Source organism: Maylandia zebra, linkage group LG2, assembly GCF_041146795.1.
Source record: "Maylandia zebra isolate NMK-2024a linkage group LG2, Mzebra_GT3a, whole genome shotgun sequence".
In the NCBI taxonomy this organism is placed as follows: domain Eukaryota; kingdom Metazoa; phylum Chordata; class Actinopteri; order Cichliformes; family Cichlidae; genus Maylandia; species Maylandia zebra.
The window spans coordinates 43,784,330-43,808,767 of NC_135168.1; the positions used below are offsets into that span (position 1 = coordinate 43,784,330).

At 41.6% G+C, this 24,438-nt stretch overlaps 1 protein-coding gene across 3 annotated transcripts in view; it reads right to left on the reverse strand.

Moving 5' to 3' along the window:
- The window catches only part of macrod1 (mono-ADP ribosylhydrolase 1), a 147,492-nt gene that overhangs the window by 35,388 nt on the left and 87,666 nt on the right, over nucleotides 1-24,438 (reverse strand). For 2 of the 3 annotated variants that reach the window (XM_023154821.3, XM_023154822.3), the window contains exons 5-6: nucleotides 13,293-13,409; nucleotides 8,929-9,093 (exon numbers count right to left, since the gene is read on the reverse strand). In XM_023154821.3, the coding sequence (XP_023010589.1) occupies nucleotides 8,929-9,093; nucleotides 13,293-13,409 (282 nt within the window). The remainder of the gene's footprint in view (nucleotides 1-8,928; nucleotides 9,094-13,292; nucleotides 13,410-24,438) is intronic. The other variant, XM_004545570.5, reaches the window with a different exon arrangement.

Below are 24,438 nucleotides of genomic sequence, written 5' to 3' on the forward strand. Positions count from 1 at the left end.
GAGCAGAGGAATAAGATATACAATATGTTCAATAGAATACAAGTATACAGTAATATACAGTAGGATAGTGCAAAATATAATATCAAATAAATAAATAAATAATAACTTTATGCACGGATGTGAGAAATGGCACGTCATTAAAACTGCAAATTCAAGAGCTCCCAAGAATTGGCTATATGATGAATCACCACTGTGAATCATCACTTGGTGGGCAATTTATAGTGTTTGAGAAAGCTGCAGATAATTCTTTAAATCCCAGCAGAGACTGATCAGAAAGTGCAAAGTTGTTAAAATGAAACGCTCACAGACACTGTTGTTTAATTACTAAACACGCACGACCGGAAATAAAACGACAAACACAATGGAGTGCAATGCAAACATAATAAAACAGTCAGGCACACATTTGATCGCCACGCGTGTTTGTGCACGGGCTGTGCGATTGTTGACGTTGTCGTGAGCGTGTGTTTACCCACTAGTCCCGTAGCGGCACGCGGCGAGTGCGTGGTATTCTCAAAGAATTGTTCAGCCACGCCAATGCATCAACGGAGCCTCCAGCGGTGACTAGGATCACAAATCGGCCCTGTGTGTGTGTGCATGTGTGTGTGTTTTTGTCGTACTGTACGTGTCGTCCCGATTTGGTTCAACAGTAGGTCACTTGCTGGTCATCCATCTGCATGTCATCAGTTAAATGTCACTGCTACCACAAACTTGCAAGCAGATGCCGCCACTGTTTTTTCCTAAAATTGAATTGTAATCTATAATTGCTGTGGCCGTTTACCCTCATTGCTGAAGCCGTCGTCTCCTCCACTCGTCTCCCCCCTCCTTTCCCCATTTTCGCTTCCATCCATTCTTCCTCACTTCCATCTTTCTGCTTCACTTTCCTCTTTTGTCCTCCCTCCCTCTTTTGCCATTACCTCATCCACTCAACCTCTGCTTGCTCCTCCGTGCCTCCATCAGCTCCTGTCTTTCTCCACCTCTTTTCTTTCATATTTTTCAGTCCCTTCATCCCTCCCATGCCTCGCTTTTCTTGCCCCATTTGTTCCACCCTTTCCTCATCCCTCCATTATCCTCTTTAGCCCTACATCGTTGTCTGTCCCCATGTCCCTGTATTAGATATTCCCCTTCACAACCTCTTCCCTGCTCCCAATCTCTCGCTCTCTCCCCTCCTTCGGCTCACTCTCTCCGTCACCTGAGGTAGACAGTTCTGTCAGGAGTTGGCCTTATTTACCGCCTCTCTTCGCTCCTGTTTACATTATCGATCGGCAGGGTTGCTTTAGTTCCACCATACATCAACATCCCCACACTCCCCACCCCAGTGTTACGGCTGCTGGCTCACATTACTCTGAAACACAGAGTGGAGGAGATGGTAGGGAGAGAGGAGGAGGTGGTGGTGGTGTGGAGATGGAAAGCTAGCGAAGCATGTTAGGATGTGCGAGGGATTTATGTTTGAAGGAAAGAGTGTGGTGGATAGTGCGTTTTGGAGCGTATGTGAGTGCGCGTGTGAGGAGCAGTGTTAAAAAGACAAATTGGATATGTCTTCTGAAAGTGTGTGTGACTGACAGTAAGAGAGTGTGCGTGTATTTAACATTCAGAACCATACACAATCGCCTTCTGTGAGTGCATTTAGTTTCGCTAACAGATGAGGGATTTTGAATCCTCTGTCTGTTAATTTAAAAACGGGCACGTCTGAAACATGCAAAAGAATGTGGAAAATAAAACATTGTATCCATTCAAAACAAACATTAACATGACACGTCAACAGTCACCTGGGAACTAGCTGTGGACGGGAGTGTCTACCACTTATACAATCACATGAAACACTGAGTACATCTTTACGGTTAAGCAGCAGCCAGCTACTGTTAATCAAATGCACTTGATTAACTGATCATCAGCAGGTGTAACCATCTCCATAAAAGCAGAGGTTTTGGCAGTTTTTGGCAAGCAGCAATCTGAAAAGGGTGTCCATCATTCTACAGTGAGAACAATTTTTCACTAGTGGAAAACAAGACAGTGGTCAATCTTCCAAGCAGTGGACATCTCAGCAAATTCAAGTTTAGATGATGCAACAAAGAGCAAATAAAATCAAAAGCTACATCTCAGACTCTCCAAACTTCAGTTAGTATGTTCAATGTTAAACTCAATGACAGTACAATCAGAGAGAGACTGAACAAGTTTGGTTTGTTTGGAAGGGATGTCAGGATAAAACCTCTTCTCTCTAAAATGTGCATGGCAGCACAGCTTGGGTTTGCAAAGCTGCATCTTAAGAAGAAGACGACTTCTCAGGACCTCTGGAACGATGTCCTCTGGACAGACAAGACCAAGGTGGAGATCTCTGGACATAATGCATAGCACTACCTTTGGCAAAAGCTAAACTCTGTATATTTGGGCTTGTTTTGCAGTCACAGAAGGCTATTTGTTAACAGCTAAATCTCATCTGAAACTGGTTCATGCAGTGGGACAATGATACATGGCACAGCTGCAAACCTCAATGAAAGGAAACAACCTTGTAAAGAAGAATGGAAAAAAATTACTTCATGATGCAAAAGACTGATAAAAAAACGATTTTCTTAAGTTACTGCAGGAGGCATTTATAAGCTACTGAATTAGAAGTTCTACGTAGGTTTTCTCAGGACTGTGAAAACCTTATTTTTCATGTGACTTTATCCAATTACTTAATCCTATTTGTCCCTTGAGGATTTAATGGCCAATTTGAGGTCCCTGTGCCATTTCTTGGCCACACGTTGTGCCTCATCTTTGCCAACTCATCCTTCACACGTCACTTTTGCACTTCCAGGTTTCCAGGTTGTCCATCTTAACAAACTCTTTGGGATGCAGTTTCTTCCTCTCCAGCTGCACTTGCTGATAAAGCTGTGTAATTAGGTTTCCTACACACTGAAACCCCTCACCTGTTATACATACTGGCGCCATGAGTGTTGTATATCAACACACGTCACTCGAGCATAGGAGGTGTTAACAAATATGTCAAGCTTGTCTTCGTAGCTGCTAGAAAAGATGGTAGCAAAAACTTCAAGCTGCCTGAAAAAGATCCACTGATTGCCTTTTAGTGTATGTGCTGTGCTTTGATAGAGATAAAATATAAAAAACAGCTCCAGAACAACAGCAGTGCTCGCATACTTTTGTGCAACAGTGAAATGATCTGTATTATTGAACTGCACTACTAAATAAACAGTTATTTTCTTCAGTGAACTGAGCATAACATGCATGTTAGCAACAATAAGAAGAGCAGTCTGAGACAGCATTCCTTTGCCAAGGCTAAAAAAAATCCCCCCCACATCCTCCACGTATGGAGTTCCTGGATCCACAAGTATATATTTTTTGAGAACATCAAGATGTCTCCGAATTTTCCTTTCTCCAGACTGATATATGATGAAAAACGTCCAATTTACCCTCAAAATAGTAGAGAATCCTTCCTTCATCAGAATAATTATCCAGACTGACTTCAAAAGTTAATTACTTCTAACACTTAATTTATACTTCTGCAGTGAATATATGAAGATCCTACGCCAGGGTCAACATTTATATCTGTGCAGGCTGCATCAATAGCAACGGTTGCTTACATTTCTAGAGAGGAGCACGCCAGGTCACACCTTAGGTTGCTTCAGAAAGATCTGTGGTTAGAATGTACCTGAAACACTGATTTATTACAGAAGTATACATTCACTGGTAGTTGGTCCAGTTCCCACCTGTGATAAAAATTTTTTATGTGAATCCATCCCCAACTTTTTTCCAGATCACAGAATAAAAAAAAACAATCATACAGCCACCTCGGTTTAGATCCAAGTTACAGTCAAAACATAATCATGAGCTGTGATTTACTGTATGCTCAGATATATTCTGAAAGTAATTATGCACAGTTGCTACAGTAACAGTAAAGACTAGATTTTATTCAGAATAATGAGTAGATGCAATCAAATTACTCCCACCTCATCAGATAAGTTTTGCTTTTTTGTGTTTTTTTTAGTTTGGCTCTGTTGATTAATGAGGGAGACACTTGCTGATTCTGCACAAACATTTTTCCCGTCTACCCAACATCAGCCGTCGCTGTAGCGTCTGCATACAGTGCGAAAAAATGGATGTAACAGCCGCATTTTATCATCTTGCTAGTGGTTAAATTTCTCTAAACTGTCATTACAAGAACATGCACACACGCTGAGCGTGTAACACGTTAGTTTATGATATGTAAAGAAGAAATTTAACACTGCCTGCAGATGAATGTTAGGCATGCAATGTGAATTAATGGCTGTCATTACCCTGTGGCTACGCATTCCAGTGACGTATTGTGTGTTTGCTTCGTTAGGTGTCTTTACACAATACGATGCCAACTTTAGACTTTTCAAAGTTTTATGAGAATTCATTTCAAACATTTTAAGCTACTGTGTTCACAGACAGAATGACACACATACAAACCCTAGTTAATACATAACCGCTTTGGTTTAGGTAATTAAAGGACACATTTTTTTTTCATCATGTTTTGGGCTACAGCTCCATAGGGCTCCATTCATTCATGAGCACCCACGATGCAGCCGGAAGCTCAGAAAGTGGAAGTTTTCCTAATTAGAAATCACAAAATGTCAATTTTTATATGCATCTACTGTGACGTGAATAACACAAACAAAAATCTGAAATATTTGTTTTTATTGTTGGCCTTGAGCCAGGCATTGATGATTAACATAGTTTCACTGTAAAATCTTTATTTGTTAAGGAGCCAGTAACCACAGTGGTCAGTGGATAAAAAAAAAGAAAACACTTCTTTATGAATGCAACTGGTTTGAAATACAAATGCTGTCTTTAAGAGAACAATATTTAATCAGTGCTGCATCTGAAACCGTCTCCAAAGTCGGAGATGGTTTCAGCAGGCTCCTCTTGTTGCAAAGCGCCAATGTTCCTGCGGTTTTATCTCATTTTCCGCCCGAGAATACTGTAGCGCTTATCAGATCAATTAGAATACGATGCTAAGAAGCTACTTTCATCAAAATGTAAAAACACAATTCTGTCTGACCTAATTATAATACAAGAGCCTTTTCCCCTCCCCACAGATGGCACCGAGGCGCTTTTATGAAACATACCGCTTTACTTATTTTATAAAGGCGCTGTCACACCGTGGAATCTTTTTGCTAAAACAATAATAAAGTGACAGAACAACATAATGAAATGAAACGGCACAGACAGGTAGGATGGGAAGCGGGGAGTAACACGGGAGAAGAAAAGCTAAATAAATTTTGCATGCGCCTTGCAAATTCAGCCTGCAAAGATGCAGCGGGAGACTGTGTGTGTGTGTGTGCCTGCTCTCTCTCATAAGTGGGCGTTACACTGGCATAAGCCTTAAGAGAACTTGACTGAGTGCCATCCGGTGACACCCGCTTTTCTTTTTGTCTACCGTTCCAGCTTTTTTCCTGCTTATTGCCATCACCCTCCTCTTTTTTTGGCTTTGTCTCTATCCCCTCCCCTTCTCTCCTCCTGTGGCCTCACACCATTCTTACCTGGGAGGCCACGAGTCACTGCTTCTGCTTTTCATACTTAACAGCCACCCATTCGTCCATCTTTTTACCTCCCCTCCCCTTTCACTCCCTCTTCTCATACCTCCATCTGTCCCTCGCCTTTCTTTATCTGCCTTTAAAGCAGGAGGCAGGAAAAAGGCTAGCGGGTCCTTTGTGTGCCCGGCCTCAGTTTGTGCTCAGCCAAGCAGACACAGCTCTTAAATCCAGGCCTGGGTTTTTGGCACAATAGGAAGGCTCAGGTCTTGTAAAAGGCCCTATGGTTCTCCCTGTCTCTTTCCACCTTTCCCTGAAAAAGACAGAGGGGCGGTTATTCTAAACAGGAGGACGAGAGTGTATGGAAAAGGGGGAACAAGATGCAGATGCTTAAAAGAGCGGACATAATTCTCTTCATCAAAGTGCAGCAGCAAAGATGTTCTTTACTCTTTTCACTCCCACTATCCAACTTCCCTTCCCCGAGCCAAGCAACACTGGAGCCTTATTTTTTTCCCTTCCCTTATTCTCCTTCAAGGCGAATGAATTAACTGAATGAATTAACACCAAGGCGGCTGCTGCTGTGATCATCATCATCGCGTTCCTCCTCATCAGCAGCAGTTTTGACGGAGCTTTTTAACACCTATAAGGATCGCACTGCTGACACTGAGGCAGGAAGAAGCAAAGATGTCGACAACCTTATCAGGAAAAGCAAAAAAGAGAGGAGAAAAAAAACCCTCATCAAGTAGCAAGGTATCACAGTCAGGCTGCTACAGTCTTTAGCCCAGAGCCTTGTCAAGTCTCTTGGCACTACTAAAGAAACCTTACTGCTGATGATGATAGGAACAGTGGAGGGGGAGGTGAGATGTGGAGGAGAAAGCAAAGGCGGAGGGAGGACGAAAAGAAGAACCAAATTTAGGAGTGAGGAAAAAGGGGGGAAAGAGGAAGGGTGAAAAGGTATAAAGGTGAGAAAGACGATGAGAAGAGCGCAGGGAAACAAGGTGTTTAAGTTGTTGATCACGACGGGGGAGAAGCACCGCATCTTCAAAGAAAGAGAAACAGACAGGGCAACATTTGAAGCAAGAAGATGGAGGTCTGAGAGGAGAAGAAGAGGGGGAGTCTGGGAGAGCTGCAGTGAGGATTTTAATTAGCGGTAATTGGCCACCGAGGGAACAGAAATTGGGAGACGGGAGGCAGGAAGAGAAGAGAGGGGTGCATAACAGCCAGTTTTTGACAGAGTGATATCTCTCTTGCTTTATGCCTCTCTATTTCCTTCAGTCCTTTTTCTGTCTGATCTTTTCCAGATCCATCTCACTCTCCCTCCATCTTTTTCCACCTCCAACTGTGCGATTCCCACTTTCCCCAAACAGTATCTTTTACTTTCAGCCAATTTCCCCAAAACACAAGACAATATACTGTGCTGTATTTGGCACAAGAGACACCAGAAAGTAATATCTGCAAGTAATACTAAAAAGTTTACCACGGTTTACTGAGGCGCAGGATACATTAAAAGTGTTATTTGGGGGGAGGGGCTGGGATCTAGAAAAAAAAGGTGTGATAAATATGTGTAGTACCTACATTTAAAATGAGCCGTTCTGTGATTAACTTGGTGCAAATTCAGGCTCATATTTACAAATGTATGTTAATAGTGTTTCCACAGGAAGTAGTTGCACCTGTACAAGTTGCAATAAGTTTCACAACTCGACCCTTAAAAATCTAAAGCTGCAGCAGATTTCAATTTGGCAGACAACTCCTTTGAGGTTGTCTCCTTATGAAGTCCTGGACCAATTTAAGCTCTCCCATTCTGGCCGTTTCCAATTGTGCATTTGCAGTGCACACTCCAGCAACCCTTGAACTTTCATTTTGGGGTGGAGAAGCAAGCCACAGTGAGCTACACTGCCTTCAGGTTTGAACACTGTAAGAGTCTGTCTTGTAGCTAGAAAAGCATATAGTTTCACCTGTAATGATTCTACACATGAAGATTGGATAAATTGATGAGTGGTTGCTGGAGATGCTGGCTGTCACCTGTTGAAATCAGGTGCATCTACCTCCTTGTGATTGCTTTGGTTGCTAGGAGATTACCAAATTGCCCATGTTTGCATGGAAGATGGTGACCTGTCTGCAAATACTCACTAGCTTGAGATATACTGGAAAAAATTGCCTTTTAAGTAGAAGTTGTTCTTTATCACCACACATTTCAAAAAGACACAACTTTTAGTTTCAGGGAAACGCTCTACATTTCTAGTTAAAGTCACACTTTTCTTAGTTTTACTTCCACTTCGTGGGTAGTTCGCAAACATCTGCTAAGTACAGGTGACTGAAGCCATCTGCTAGTGCTTGTGTTGGAGGTTACTGACAACAGCCAGCAGTCTCCCACTGTCAGAGAAGACACATTTTTCCCCAGTGATCAGTGGTTTCTAAACCTGTGCACCTGAGACCTTACATTGGTACTAGCTCTAGCCTGCTGGACCCAAACAGCTGCTAAACAGTTACAGTTTAACATGTAGTAAAGATGCATCTTTCCACAATAAACAAGATAGTTTTAGCCTTAATTGTAACTTCAGGTCAGCTCATCTTGAAATAATCTTGATGCTCTGGACCTACTGGAGTGAAAATAAGAAATACAGTTTAACATTTTTAGCTTGTTTTCTGAAATAATTACTTATTGGACATTTACACTGCTTCAACTGATCTCAAAGGAAAACAGGACTGTCAGGTATTAGCTGTGATAGCATGGCACTTACCACTGAGATCTGGGAACACAGAAACATTGCTGAAAACAGATACAAGTGGGAAACAAACAGAAGCTGCCATTTTATCTAGAAGTACAACTCAAAGTGAGTTCAACTGAAAAATGTAGGAGGCCACTGCAGATAAGTATGCTGTGCTCAGACTGATGTTTACAGGTAGGTAAAAGGCGCTGATATTACTCTTCACCTGCACAGCTGTTTGCTTTCAGCCTGGGTCATTAAACTATTTGGTGATTTTCCACAGTCTGACATTTTTATATATTTTTCCCCTTTCAAATTGTATTACTCTGCTGCCCAGACTGCGCTACATTACATTCACAGAAAGCTATTAGGTAGTAGAGCTGGCTGCTTGTTGTCTTTATTTGGAGTCTTGTTTTGTAATTTCATAATCATCCAGATCTTAACTCCAAATGTCAAAAATGTTTATTTTTTTAATCTGCAAACAATTTGGGAGGTTTAAGAGTGGTTCTGTAAAAACCCTCCACTTTACCAGATAATCTGGGCTGAACATCGGTGTCTGTGAGTCTCAGAGCAGTTTTCTCCTCCAAACGTTGACAGGAGTGAATCAGGGTTAAATGTGCCCAAAACCCCTGCTGTCTGAGCCTCTAGCTCTCTTTATTGACATCACTAAAGCCAAGGGGTGCTTTTTCTAACGGGGAAGTTGCCAGTTGTGTTATCTTTTGACTCACCCTCCTGCACCTTCTGTCCCCAGTGCTGTATCTCTGTGTGTTTGGGAGTAGAGCTGGCTGGGGAACAAGTTAGCAGGGTTACAGCTGTGTTTATCGGTACACAGGTGAGCTCAGGGCCATGAGTCGCCCAGACAACACGCTGGCCCAGGCTCCCTTGTCTGGCAACTGCAAAAAAAATAAAATAAATAAATAGAAGAAAAAGGCAAAAGAAAAAAGAGAGGAAAAAAAAACATTTGCACACACCTACACATGTGCAGAAGCATCTTACAGCATCTAACGGGCTCACAAGTGAGCAGCGCACACAAACAGGAGGCTCCTCTCCTAATCGAGTCCTAATTACAGTGGCTCATATGCCTCAAAGCTGACAGTTTCTGATTTAACTGCCTTTACATTTTGGCTGAGATTTGACTCCGACCTGGGCCAGCTGTCATTTATCAGCTTCCCCGAATTGCACGCAACTGTTGCTAAACAGCAGCAGTAGTGTGGCGTGCACTCTGGGTGTTGCTAGGTTACGATACCAGGCTGCTGATGGCTAAGTGGCTGCGGGATCATCGATGGACACTCTGCATAGAGGGCTGACAGCAGGTCTTCTGGACCATTTGGCAACTTGTGAGTCAGATGCTCTTGAAATCCCACATCTGGTGGCAAGCCCATACAAATCAAGATCAAAGTGCTGCCTTTGAGACCGAGCCCATCTCTCAACCTTTCTGCCTCTCTCCTGTCGAGTTTCATTTTCATTTCTCTCTCTTCAGCTGTTCCTCTGCCTTCACGCATTCCTCTGCCTGCTTTGTCACCCCTCCTTTGCTTTCCCTCTGTTGTTGCTGTCTTGACTCGCTCGCCCTCCTGCTGAGAGGTAATCAAGCCCTGTTGTGAGTGTTTAAGCATTGGAGCAGACGCACGTTGAATTATTCTCAGGACTTAATATTTTGTCTGGGAGGGGAGAACCAGCCTCCTTACCACATGCTGGGTAAAGGCCACGCACACATAAGTGCAACACCGAGAAGGTGTGTGCGTGGATGTGCGCGCACACACACCCACACATGGTTAGTCAGTGAGTCAGTGAGTCAGAAAGTTGTCAGTCACACAGATCTCATGCTGACAGAGTTACAGGTACCAGACTGATAGGATCTGACAGGCAGACCCCACCGCGTGCAAGGATATACTGCACTGGCACAGCGTATCCACCAACACATGAGCGAACGCAGCCTGTGAAACAGGCTGTATGACTAAGTACAGGAGAGCAAAACAAATGCACACAATTGCACATAAATATGCACTCATAAAAAACCCAGTGACAAGCAGCCAAGCATCCGCTAACACGCAAACAAAAATGACAGCTAACATCCTCAAAGTTAAACAAGTGAACCAACAAAGGAGAACAGACAATGTAAGAACTCATCTCCCCCTAATTCCCTTCAGTCTTCAGCTCCTCTCACATCTCTCCTCTCCTCTACGCCGCTTCATTTATTTCTTCCTCTCTCCAACTCTTTCCTTATCTATCTTTCCTACTCCTGCGCTCCATTCTGCCTTGAGCTCGCCTTTATCAGCGCTTCTTCTCCTTTTTTCCCCCCTCTCTTCTTTCCTTTTCTCTGCCACTGTGAACTTAAACTCTCAGTAGAACCAGAAGCTGATATCACACAGCCTCAGTGCTGCTTTAATCTCACTCGGAAAAAAAACACCGACGCACGCTCACACCTGGGTGGCCGTTATAATGCTCAAAGCTTGGCTACTGCATTATTTCCATACCTATTAGTGTCATGCTCCTTTGCAGCTCCACACCCCCAGATGTCTTTCATTTCCCCCCCTACCTCAATCTAAATTGCCTCAAGTGATGTCATCACTATAAGACAGTTTATCAGATTTTCCTCAGCTCACTCCTGAGCCACAAACACATCCAACCTTCTCTCCATATTTAGCAGTAGTCCCCCAAAGCTGTGAACAGACTGTGATAAAAATCAGCGGAGTTCTCCTTTAAAATATCCCATTTAGAATAATGAAGGTATTACAGTTACCTCTCTTTGCCACACTTTTAGTTTTTGTCATCTTTTGCATAAACCTTTAGCACTATAGTCCCACGCAGAGCTGATATTAGCCAATTAGTTGCCAATCTGAGTTTCACTTGTGGTTTTTTGGTGTTTCAAGCAGTTAAGCTGATAAAGATGCAAGACTGGTAAAGAGGCAGGACTCTAAAAAGAACAGGTGAGCCAACCTAGAAAACAACTAAATGAATGTTTGTCTATAGTGGCCGGTAAACCTCTTGACATTTGTGAGCAAAATGGCCCAAAAACACTCCTTGATCTAAAGCCAGAAGAAGGTAAATATGTTTGGCTTTGAGGCAAAAAGCCCAATTATTAGCTAAGCAATGCTAACACACTAAACGTGCACTAAACCGAGAAATAATCCATCAATTTTTTTTGCCATTTTTAACATTCAAGGCTGTGATTTGATATTAGAGAGAGATTATTGGAGATCACCTGAATCGCCTGGGTTTTTCAGCGAGCCAATAACTCTATATCAAATTACCCTGCTCCGCCTCGCAGAAATGTAACCAGACAGAAAGATACGAGCAACTGTGACTGGTCCTCTTGGTAATGATGCACTGTGTATGCATGTAAATTGATCTGTGCAAAGAAATGTTATCTTGTGAAACAAAATGTAATATTTTATGTGTTTATTGTACAGTATGTGGTTATATCTAAATGCACGCAGTAGCCTGAAACATGTACAGTATAGTATATATCTTCAATGTCTGAAGATGCTGTTGACCACCGATCAACAAACTTTTTCTATATTTTTTTTAGTAAAAACTTCCATAAAATGATCTTTAATTTAGCAAGATTTATTCTTGTCCCTTAACTATATGTCTGTTTTCTTATTGTCTTCTCTGTTATGCTAATAATTTCATCTCAATAAGACCTCAGTAGACACATCAGCTGAAGGCCAGATGCGTCTCTCAGGTCCTGTGTCAGGACTTTCTTAAGAACATGACTTTCAGATACTTTTCATCTGCTGTGGATATTTTTTTTAGACCTGACACTTCTTCTTTTGTCCTCCACTTGTCCATTTTTCCTCATTTTATAAGGACACATTCTGAGATATGCCACGTTTTCAGTTAATAGCTCTTGGGAATCACCTTGTTGGTGCAAAAACATTATTTTATGTCTGTCAAGCTGTTTTATAGTCTGCATTATTCCTCAAATTCAACTAAAGAAATGGGAACAAATTATGCTTTTTTTGACAGGTTGCTTGTAACAAAGTGCCTAAAGATACCATTTAAAATGGTCTGTCATATGTGGACAACGCGTAAGATAGGTGCTCCTTTTTTATTCTTGAATGGTTTATGGGTCAATTTGGTTTACCAAAAAAGCAAAAATTCCCATGAAAACCAAAAATTAGTGGTGAAAAAGTGTAAAAAGAACTTCAGAAAGCCCAGAGAAACAGAGAAAGTCTGGCTCCTTGGAAGGAAAATATAAAGAAAGGGGTGGTGTGGCTCAAGACTTTTGCACAGTACCGTACTTCAAGCTATCACAAAAAAGCTCGTCTAAGACAGTTCAGGCTGTGTTGACGATCAAGCTTGTTAAAATGATAGAAACTCAGATTTTTGGCTTATATACTGTATCCCCACAAAGGTTTGCTTAAAATATAAAGATATTAGGACTGGCTCCAAACTTTAAGGGAGTATTTTTATAGCAAAAAAATAACACAAATAAATATATTATAGTTAGAGGCTTATTTATGTCCCAATAACTGTGTTTTTCAGGGTTTTTAAAATAAAATTAAATGGCTAAAATAAAATAAAGTGACTGTCAGCTTTTGTGATTTATGTAAATGCAGAGTTCTGATCTCCTACTTAATTAAATGTCTTGTAGATATGAAGAAAGTTGGAGGAGAACACCTAGAAAAGTGCCTCCTGTCATGTTGACCCTACAGTTTCATCACATTACACAAGCAGCAGTGGAGTGCCACTTAATAATTGAGTTCCATTTACTCTGCTATAAATGGAACTCAGTGATACATCCGAGTTTGTGCTGCTGCTCGGGTTTGAGGTAAAGAGGGGAAACTGAGCTACTTTAAGACCTCTCTAAGAGAAAAAAATGCACAAGTTATTTAAACTAATTCGTTAAAAGAGGAAATTGTTGATATTAAGACAGCACCAATTCCTTATTAAAAGCCATTTTTTAAATTCATGAAGCAGTTTAACCTTCGTTTTTCTAGAAAGACTCAACAGTGCAACTCTTTTTCCACATCATCCTGCATCCCTGTTACACTTTCCCACACATTCACACCTGGAAGCTGTCCAGCAGAAACACATGGAAGCAGCCTCACCGGAGCTGCTAGAAGTTACACAAACACTTTATACTCACACTTTGCAGGAAGGCGGTAGCCGCAGGTAATCTTGGCCTCTCCTGTCTTACAGCCGTTGAGCGAAGCACACTCCTTTTTTAGCATGGGACCAGCAGCGCGGTGGATCGCTCCGTCCACTGGAAAGGAGACGACAGGAGATTTAAAAAAGTTGGCCTACTTATGTGAATCCCCTGCAATCTCACTAATTACAGCAGCCAGAGTGTGGTTTGAAGTCCAGCAGACACTTTTACTGGAGTCGAGGCTTAGTGCTAAAAGGACCTGGATAATGTTGGTATTAGCGGTGAACGCTTGAATTTCCAGGCTTCTGCAGGTTACTAACTTTTCACCCCTAATCCTGCTTGCATCTGTCTCTCTACATGTCAGTCTATTTAATGGATTTTAAGGCTATTGCCTTCCTTAATTACTTGATTTAATGTGTTATTAAGGACTCAGCTGACTTTGACTTTTTGGGCAATTACTCTTTATTAATTAAATTTTCATAAATCTACATAATATTCATAAATGTGTATCTGTCTTTGATCCCCACCACATCTAAAGACCGTGACTGTGTTCATTTCCAGGAGGGCAATGATGCGGCTGAAGCAATTTTACAGCTGTGCCAATTACATTTTCAGACAGAATCTATGCACCCCTTGCAGTCAGACTTATTTCTTCAAAGTTCATTTTGATACAGTTTTATTATTATGATTTGCAGCATTATGAAAGCGAGAAAGAAGAATTTAATGCGTCTAATTCACACTTCAAGGAAAAAAAGCACTAAAAATATCAAACTTCAACAAATGAGCTTTTAAAATCATGTAAAACAATAATCCATCCACAGAGACACTATAACAGTAACCGTAATAACATAGATTTTCTGTGATTTGATTGACTCATTGATCACTGATCAGCTGGGGTGAAGAGGAGGAATAAGCTGGAGGTCCAACCAAGTCTTCCAGAAATTACATTTACATATTCCCATTTTTCAGCATTCAGGTTCTTCTGTGGCGTTTTTACATTTCTTTTATTAACATATCGTGAAACCTTTTGGGACATTGTGGTTCACGGGCTTTAGCTTAACAGCCGAGGCCAACAGAGCACCCACGGGTGGTTTTTAATGAAAGTAAAACACCTGTTTGCTGAAAACATATTTCATTTGTTTGAATAATGATGACTAATGCTATTCTATGCTTTCTAATGATTTTGGGAAAGATCACGATTATCCTTAGATAAAAGTCAAGAGTGAGGAAAACCTCAGGAAATGCTCACCTAATTTACTGACTATAAATCACTTCATTATTTTTTACCAAACATTTTAAAACATAGTTGTCCCAAACCTTGTGATACATAACTGTACTCAAGTCAGTACTTTGAGGTGCGTAGGCATGGTCAGGTCAATCCAGTGAAGTTCAAAGCGAGCATCAGAATGAGGAAGAAAGGTGATTAAAGTGACTTTGAACGTTGGTGCCAGACGTGCTGCCCCAAATATTTCAGAAACTGTTGCTCTACTGGGATTTTCACACAGATCCCTCTCTAGTGTTTACAGAAAATATTGCTTTTTTAAGTTAAATATTCAGTGAAAATCAGTTCTCTGGGCAAAAAAGCCCTGTTGATACTAGAGGAGAATGGTCAGACTGCTCTAAGCTGATAGGAAGGCAGTAGTAAGTCAAACAACCACTCATTAAAACCTAGATATACAGAAGAGCATCTCTGATTGCACAACACATGGAGTAGAGCAGCAGAAGACCACACCGGGTGTAACCACTGTCAGCTAAGAAAAGGAGACTGAGACTACAATTCACACAGGCTCACCAAGACTAAAAAGATTTGAAAAGTATCTCCTGGTTTAATGAGTTTTGATTTCTGCTGCAACATTCAGATGACAGGGTCACAATTTAGCATGAACACCATTAAACATTAATCCATGTGCCTTTATCAACAGCTCAGGCTACTGGTAGTGTAATTGAGGTAAGGGAGACTTTCTCAGCACACTCTGGCCCCCTTAGCACCAATTAAGCATCAGTGAAACACCACAGCCTGTCTCTGCGTTTTTGCCGACCATGTTCATCCCTTTATGACCACAGTGTGCCCATCTTATAACTGCTGCGTCCAGCAGGATACACATCGTGTCACAAAGGTAAAATCATCCGAAACTTGTTTACTCAACATGCCAATGAGACATGACACTACACTCAGGCCTCAACAGTTAGCAAATCTCAATCCAATAGAGCACGTTTGGGAAGTGGTAGAATAGAAGATTCACGTCGTGGATATGCAGCCCACAAATCTGCAGCAACTGTCTGATGTTGTCATGTCAAAAATGACCAAAATGTGTGAGGAATGTTTCCAGCAGCTTGTTGAATAAATGATGAATTAATACAGCTATGAAGGCTAAAGGGTTACAACCCAGTACTAGCAAGGTGTACCTAATAAAGTGTACAGTGGGTGTATACTCTAAATCAGGTGTGTAAAACATAAAACCCTGTGTTTCTATATGTTTTACAGCTTTTCCTGCAGATAAAGACCTCCCCCACAGATATTCATACTACACCAAAGTAATTGGTGGTGTAGGTATTAGTTAAATCAGGGGTGTCAAACTCCAGGCCTCAAGGGCCAGTGTCCTGCAGGTTTTAGATGCGTCCTTGATCCAACACGACTGATTTAAATGGCTAAATTACCTCCTCAACATGTCTTGAAGTTCTCCAGAGGCCTGGTAATGAACTAATCATTTGATTCATGTGTGTTGACCCAGGTCGATATCTAAAACCTGCAGGACACCGGCCCTCGAGGCCTGGAGTTTGACACCCCTGAGTTAAATAGTTCAATGACAGAAAAGTTCCTGTTTTTCAATGTCTACTAGAAATTTTACACTTTGTTGTTTTATAAAACAAAAACATGCAACACTGTAACTTTACCCATTCATCATGTAGAAAAACTAAGATGCACTGTTGAAATTGCACTTCTTTATCTTATATTGAGATATGAGAAAGTGGAGGTTCACTCGTCCGGTCCACTCAAGTTCAAAGTGGGCTGTAAATGGATGTAAAATTAGGTTTTGTTTGTTTTTAAACCAAGAAAAAGTTTCATATGAAAATAAGTAAAATCAGTTCGATGTACTGCAAGAAAGAACAGGTTCTTAGCTTCACCACGGTGGAGGAAGGCCATGGTGATATGAAAGGTAAGCCTTTCACTCACAGTTACAAGTAAGGAACAATATTGTTTGAACCGTGAATGTGTTTTTAGGAGCACATGCAAAAGAAAGACTAGAAAAGCCAGCCTGAGCAGCATCTTATTTTCCCCCCAACAAAGGTCTGCAACACAACATCCATGACAATGGCACTGTCAGTTATCTGTGTGTTCTTTGTGCAGCCTCTCCACTCACACACACACCTACACACTGCAAAGATACACCGATGTATTGGAGACCTTGAGCTCAGGTGAAGTCAAGCACAACTTCTTCTAGAGTTAACAACTGCTCTAATTACTATAACTATAAAATTTTGTGGGTTAATAACACACATTGCCCTACCAGCTCGTACTAAAGTGATCTTTTCTACTCTAACATCCACTTTTGGCTTGTTTTACACAGCCACAGCTCTCTTGCAAGGCTAAAATGAGTTGCCAGAAACATTTTAAAATGAAAGCAATGTGTGAAGACTAACTGTGAGCCTAATTTGTTATCAATTTCCAGCTTTGCCAGATTCTAGAAAGCGCTGTTACAGACAGCAGCCCTCCTCTCTCTATAGCAGTGATTCTAGCAGCATGCTACTTTCTACTTCTATTCCACTACATTTTGAGAAGCTTTCACTACATTTATTTTAGAGTGCAGTTACTAATTATATAGTAGATTGAGATTATTAATATCAATTATACATGTAAGGAGAAACTATCCTATCTAAAAACAGACTACACCAAATAGCAATACACACCGATCAGGCACAACATTATGACCACCTGCCTAATATTGTGTCGGTTCCCCTTTGCTGCCAAAACAGCAATGGTCATTGAGGCATGGACTCCACTAGATCACACAAGATGTGCTATGATATCTAACGCCAAGGTGTTAGTAACACATACAGTAAGTCTTGTAAATTTCGAGGTGTCCAGCACATTTCACAGATGCTCGATTGGATTGAGATCTGGGAATCTGGAGGCCAAGTCAGCACCTCAAACTCATTGCTGTGTTCCTTAAACCATTTATGAGCCAGTTTTGCTTTGTGGCAGGGGGCATTATTGTGCTGAAAGAGGCCAGAGCCATCGGGGAATACTATTTCCATGAAAGGGTGTGCATGGTCTGCAACAATGGTTAGGTAGGAGTAACACATGGATGGCAGGACCCAAGGTTTCCCAGCAGAGCACTGCCCAAAGCATAGTACATCCTGGTGCGAGGTGTACTATGCTGTAAAGTGTAAGTGACTAACACACGCCCGGCCATCGACATGTAAAAAAAAGGAAAACGCGATTGATCAGACCAGGCCACCTGCTTCCATTGCTACGTAGTCCACTTCTGATGCTTACATGCCCTTTGTTAGGACTTTTCGGTGGACAGGGGTCAGCACAGGTACTCAGACTAGTTTGCAGTTATGCAGCCCCATATGCAAAAAACTGCAATGCACTGTGTATTCTGACACTCTTCTACTGAACCAGCATTTTGAGCTACAGTAGCTCTTCTGTTGGATAAGACCCCACAGGCATCAGTGAGCCTTGGGTGTCCATAACTCTGTGAGTGGTTCACCAATGTTCCTTCCTTGGACGGCTTTTGATAGATACTGACCACTGCAGACCGGTAACACCCCACAAGAGTTGCAGTTTGGACATGCTCTGACTCAGCTATCTAACATCACTGTTTGGCCCTTGTCAAACTTACTCAAATCCTTACACTTGCCCATTTGTTCTGCTACTAACACATTAACTTTGAGGTCAAAATGTTCATTTGCTCCCTAATATATCCCACCTTGTAGCAGGTGAAGAAATAATTAGTGTTATTAACATCACCTGTCAGTGATCATAATGTTATATTTGATCAATTGAGCAATAACCAACCAATGGAAAAAACATCCATCCATCCATTATACAATTCAGGGTTGTGGGGTCAGGCACTGACGCGAGGAAGGAGGACTGGTTCACCCTGCACAGGTTGCCATTTAAACATGCGCACTATGATAGTTGTCAGCACTTGTTCAAAATAGTTTAATATCATCAGTCCATATGCCAGAGCTCAACACATAGGTCTGGTTCTTATCTGTCTCTCTGTGTACAGACCAGACGTTACGGCGGTGTGTTTCGCTAAACTGAGTGGCTCCAGGCGGGGGCCTGATGTTATCTGTGTTAAGCTGGCATATTGCTGAAAGGACTAGTACATCCTGGATAGGTTGCCAGTAAATATGTAGACATTTAAACATGTTCATGTGTGTTAATGAAAAGCATCCCTTTAATTCAATTAATCTTTGGTCGTCGTGTATGAGCAACATGTCGTTTTTCTAGAATATTAAATCTAAAGTTTGGATTCTAAATCAACCCAGAATCAGGCACATGTCAGAAATGGATTCGTCACAGCACTGTGACACTTGTCAGCACTGGTTCAAAATAGTTCAATAGCATCAATCCATATGCCAGAGCTCAGCACATTGGCCTGTGGTTCTTATCTGTCTCTCTGCGTACAGACCAGCTGTTACAGCGGTGTGTTTCGCCAAACTGAGGCGCTCCAGGCAGGGGTCTGGTGTTATCTGAACATTATTGTGTTAAGTTGGCATATCGCATGCGGCGCTGAGCCGTGGTGTGCCATGTCATGCTGTGCCATGTTGAACTGGGCCACGCTGTGAGCGAAGCACAAGTGCGAGGGTGTGACAAACAAGTTCTGAACAGTGGCTACCTCCTCAGGGTGCTCAGAAACTAGCTTAGATATGTGTGTATGCGCATGTGAGTGATATATTGTGTGTGTATATCCTTGTCAAAGCATATGTGCAGCTGTGGACACTGTATTTATGAGTGTATTTTCAAGTGTACGTGTGGCGTGTGTGTGATGAGTCCTTGAGGTGACACAAAAATACGCTGCACACCAACTTTGAAGCAGGCCAACTCTGAAAGAGAGAACAAGTGTGATAAGACAGAGAGATGGAAAGGAGAGGAGGGGAGGAGGGGAGGGGAATAAGCAAGAGTAGCAGATGTAAAAATAGTCTGGAGGGAGAAAAAGAAACAAGCAAGAAAAACAACATAATAATGGTGTTCATCTGAACAATAGACTGGACTGGACTCATAACTCAGACGCCCTCTACAGGAAAGGGCAGAGCAGGCTGTACCTGCTGCGGAGACTCAGGTCGTTTGGAGTGGAGGGCCCACTCCTGAAGACCTTCTATGACTCTGTTGTGGCTTCTGCTATCTTTTATGGCGTGGTCTGCTGGGGCGGCAGCATCTCTGCTGGGGACAGGAAGAGACTGAACAGGGTGATCCGAAGGGCCAGCTCTGTTCTAGGATGCCCTCTGGACCCAGTGGAGGTGGTGAGTGACAGGAGAACGGCGGCTAAGCTGTCATCCCTGATGGACAACATCTCCCACCCCATGCAGCAGACTGTGACAGCACTGAGCAGCTCCTTCAGTGGGAGACTGCGGCACCCACGGTGTGGGACGGAGAGATTTCGCAGGTCTTTCCTCCCCACTGCTGTCAGACTCCACAACAAAGACTTTAACTGATCAAGCACACACATCCATACATATGCAATAATACTAAGTGCAATAATCCTTTCTGTCATCGTTGTATTTTTACTCAGTTGTATATAGTATTTGTATTCTATTTTTATCTTATTGTATATTTATTTTATTTTATTCTACTGTATATAGTATTTTATTTTATTCTATTCTGTACAGTTGTGTACTGTATTTATTCTTATTGTATTCTAATTTTTGCCTCATAACTTTTGCACTGTCCACTTCCTGCTGTGACAAAACAAATTTCCCACGTGTGGGACTAATAAAGGTTATCTTATCTTATCTTATCTTATAAAAAAAAGAAAAGGAACTGACTTGGAAATTAAACCAACAATACCTTTTTTTTTTCCATTCGTTGCTGCATGTTTGACAGATACACAAATGTGTATGTGCCTCTCTGTGTGCCTACTAGTGCAAACTGGCCTTTTCCCCTCCAGTCTTTATGAGTGGACTGCATAGCCTTGAGCTACAGCAGTGCTTTTTGACCCAAGTACTGCCCTGCCCTCACTCTTACACAGCTGTAATACAAGCTTGCGAATGGAGCTGAAAAACATCCACACTGAGGCTTGCACACACACATGCAGCTACACACTCTAGAGCACATATGCATGGGTGCACATACAGCTTTAAATACAGCTGAATGCCAAAATTAAGGAACACGTGTCCTGGCACAGAAACACTGTTTGGAATACATTTAATTTGGGAGTTTAATGTGACTACAAAGGATGGCGAACTGCTGATTTCCGCTTGTTACAATGACCCCTTACATCAGGCGCAGGGCCAAGGGGGCTGCCGAAATCTGATTTTAGATCCCCGGTGCTAAGGTGTTAGCCTATTACTGGCATGGATGAATGACTGCGCAGGCCTTCTGAGTTCAAGTCCCCAGATCTAAAGCCTTTCTATGAAGTGACCAATCACATTCTTATGTGGCGAGTCACACAGGGACACAAAAAAACCAAAGAGGAAAGAAACACGCCCACGGAGACACACAAAAGATGACTTTTTAATCCCAGAAACCAGCACTTCCTGTCCTTTTAGCTCCAAATAAGATCATTTTAATGTCATGCTCAATATATTTTCTTTCACATGAGTTGCTTTTTCCATTTAGCAAAAGGCAGCTTTGATATTATCATGTTTAAATTAGATTGCTCCTTGCTAAATGGAGATGATAGGAGGCAGACAAAAGAACCTGAACCTGGTGAGTATGGTTAATAAATATCCATACACCTATTTAACCACTCCATGACTCCCACCTCTTTAACACAGACAAGCTATCCCTGTCACTGCACTCACTGAACACAGACCATGTTAGCTTTCTTTCAGTCTACAGTAACTTCTGACTCCATGGGAGCCAGTGTAATAGCCCAGCATGAGCACTGCATGCTACTGAGTAGATTCAGACACTGTTCTGTCACTTGAATGGTGCCAGAAATATGAAGGGGGGGAACTCATGAGCAGAGGGGGAAGCAAATGAAAGATGTGCTTGAAGCAAAGCGGCACCAGCAGTACCTTGTCAATGCAGACGGCTATGTAAGAGTCGCTTATGGGCACCAATATCGCTCTAGAAAACAATATGAGTGGATTTGTTGAGTTTCTAGACCAAAATCATTTTTCTGCCAGAAATATTTGCCTTTTTTTAAAAATAGTAGAAAGGCGAACAAAAGAATTGTCTTGCATGTGTTTTCTATGAGTTTCCACCACTATTAGTATTATACTAGTATTCCACACATATAATTTGAGACCAGCATCTATAATGTACTTGTGGTTTTGGTGAGCTATAACAGCTGCCAAGTGGTCAACTCACTTCACAATGTGATATCTGAACAACTATTGGATGTATTGCCACGCATTTCACACCAGCCGATTCTCACTGAGACCCATTCATTTATCCATCCATTCGCTGCCGCTTATCCTTTTCAGGGTTGTGGGGGGTGCTGGAGCCTATTCCAGCTGTCACAGGGCAAGAGGCAGGGTACAGATCAAATTTTGTCATATTTTAAGGGTAAAGGTAGTTGTTTTTTGAGGTTATTTCACAGAGAAAAAAAATATACGGTATTCAGAAATAAACGGCAAAAAAGTCTTTTCCTTCAGAAATGGAGCATCATACCAACTGTTCATTTGCAGCGGAGGCAATTTTAAATTTTTGTCTGCACCTTCAAACTCAAGATATGAAGAAGGAAAATACCTAAGTTTTATAATCTAAGAAGGAGTCTCCTTGATCAAAGAAATGAAAGCACAGGTGGAAGAGACCATGCAACCTGTATCTGGATCAAATGTCACCCTCTTCCTCCTCACTGAAAGTCATGACTCTAACACACGAAACGTGCATAAATATGCTTTTTTATTTCCAACATTGTTGCAATTTCTTATGGTAGCAGATTAGACATGCGGACCTCCAGACATCTAACAATACGCAGACTAAACAACAACTATGGCTAATGTTTGATTTGAGTTTCTCGCCTAACAAAGGAGGACAGCTAGTATCTACTGTAGAGGATGTAATCTACCAATGGAAAGGTCAGCGGGTCAATCCCTGGCTCCTTCAGCCCACATGTTGAAAGATACTGAACCCACAAAAGCCTGCGATACACTGGAGTGTGAGTGTGTAAGGTAGTTAGAAAGTTATTGAAAGTATAAAATAAGATGCTGTATGAATGTGTGAAAGGGTGAATGTGGATTGTATTTAAAAAGTGCTTTGACTGCTCTGTTAAGCTATAAAACGCTATATAAATATCAATCCATGTAGCAGTAACAAGAACTTTTCACATCTACAACAAACTTCTCTGCTAGTTTCATGGCTGTCATGGTTACCCATGTCCAGCAGTGATGACAGCAGTTGCTCAGATGTACTGAACTGGACTGGACTGCACCGCAGGTTGAAAATGAAGCTGGATGGGTAGCCAGAACAGCGCAATCTAAAGCCAAAAGGTTGTGGTCAAGTTTCAGTACATGAAAATCTGGGGGTGAGAACAACTTGTTCATTTATAGTCCCCAAGGAATAAAGTCTAATGACTTCCTCTAGTACAACCAGCAAGCTGTAATGAGTGCTTTTAAGTTTTATTTAAAAACAAAACAAAACTATTGCCTATTCTTTGCAATTTGATGCAGAAATCTATGCCTACCTAAAGATGAATTACCAGCATAACAGACTAATGTTAGTGTGATCAAGTGCAATAATAACCTATTTAACGGTGAGCCTGTTAGGTGCCATTATGTAATGTAATGAGTGGTTTTTGATATGGTGACGAGGTGTTCGGTAGATTAGCCTCAGCAGGCCACCAGAGAAATGTCATTACAGCGCAGGTGTTGACTTTATCACAACAGAAATGGCTTCTTTCACATTTATAATGTATTCTTCCTGTTGATCAAGTTAGCTATTAAAAGTTTTTTCTAAAACTTTTTAACATCCATTGTTGTTTAATAGCTAAGGGTTACTTTATAACTTTTTATACACGATTAATAATCAGAGGAGCTGGTAGGAAGTTTTTTCTACTCACCACAAGTACTATAAAGTATGCCTGAAACATGCCGTTCTTTGACACACACATACACAGTTGGAAAACAATGAGTGTTATAAGAGAAGCACTTGGGAGAGAATTGTGAGGTTTCACTTTTTTTTACTGTCTATTTTCACCGTGGAGCTCTTGCTCTCTATTGTTGCTCTTTTAGGAGGCTTGTTATTGATTTCCAGAAAATATCAGATGTCAGTAAGATTTATGATGTAAGCAGGCTGCAACCACTTCTACTGATGTTGAAAATAAAACTTTTCATGACTGCTGTCTTTAACTGATCGGAATATAGGACCCAGGATAGATCAATGTGAATTTCATGACCTCCTTTATTTCTAGGGACTTGATGCGTTTGATTCTAACTACATTAACTTGTAACTTTTACAGCACTTGAACCTGAGTTGCTCATGGCTCAGTCCCAATACAGAGTAACAATAGCATGGAAGCATCCTTGCCAGTAGGGGGTTCAAAAATAATAACCAGTGTTTGCTCAGTGACTGCACTGAAATTTCTTGCTGTAAGAGACCAATTGCAAGTAGTTCTAGTAACAAACTTCCCCAGAGATTAAGTTTGTAACACCCTCAATTTCTGGCTAACCACTTTTGATCACGAGGCAGTTGCACAGATCTCCAATCTGATGCAGCCACTCTCAGACAGATTAGCAATTATTCCTTACCTTTGCTGCCTACTTTATAAACGCAGGCAGACTGCCAATACCTTGAAATCAGTCTTAGTCAGTCTATGCTGAAGAGTACAACTTGTCTGTTATGTGTCTATCTACAATAACACTGAGGCATTTCCAGGTCAGTCAAGAAATACATCTTTTCAGCATGTCCTGGGCCTGGCCCGGGGGGTCCTTCTAGTGGTACATGCCAGGAACACCCAGGAGGCGGCCAAGAGGCACCCCAATAAGATGCCCGAACCACCTCAACTGGCTCCTTTTGACATAGAGG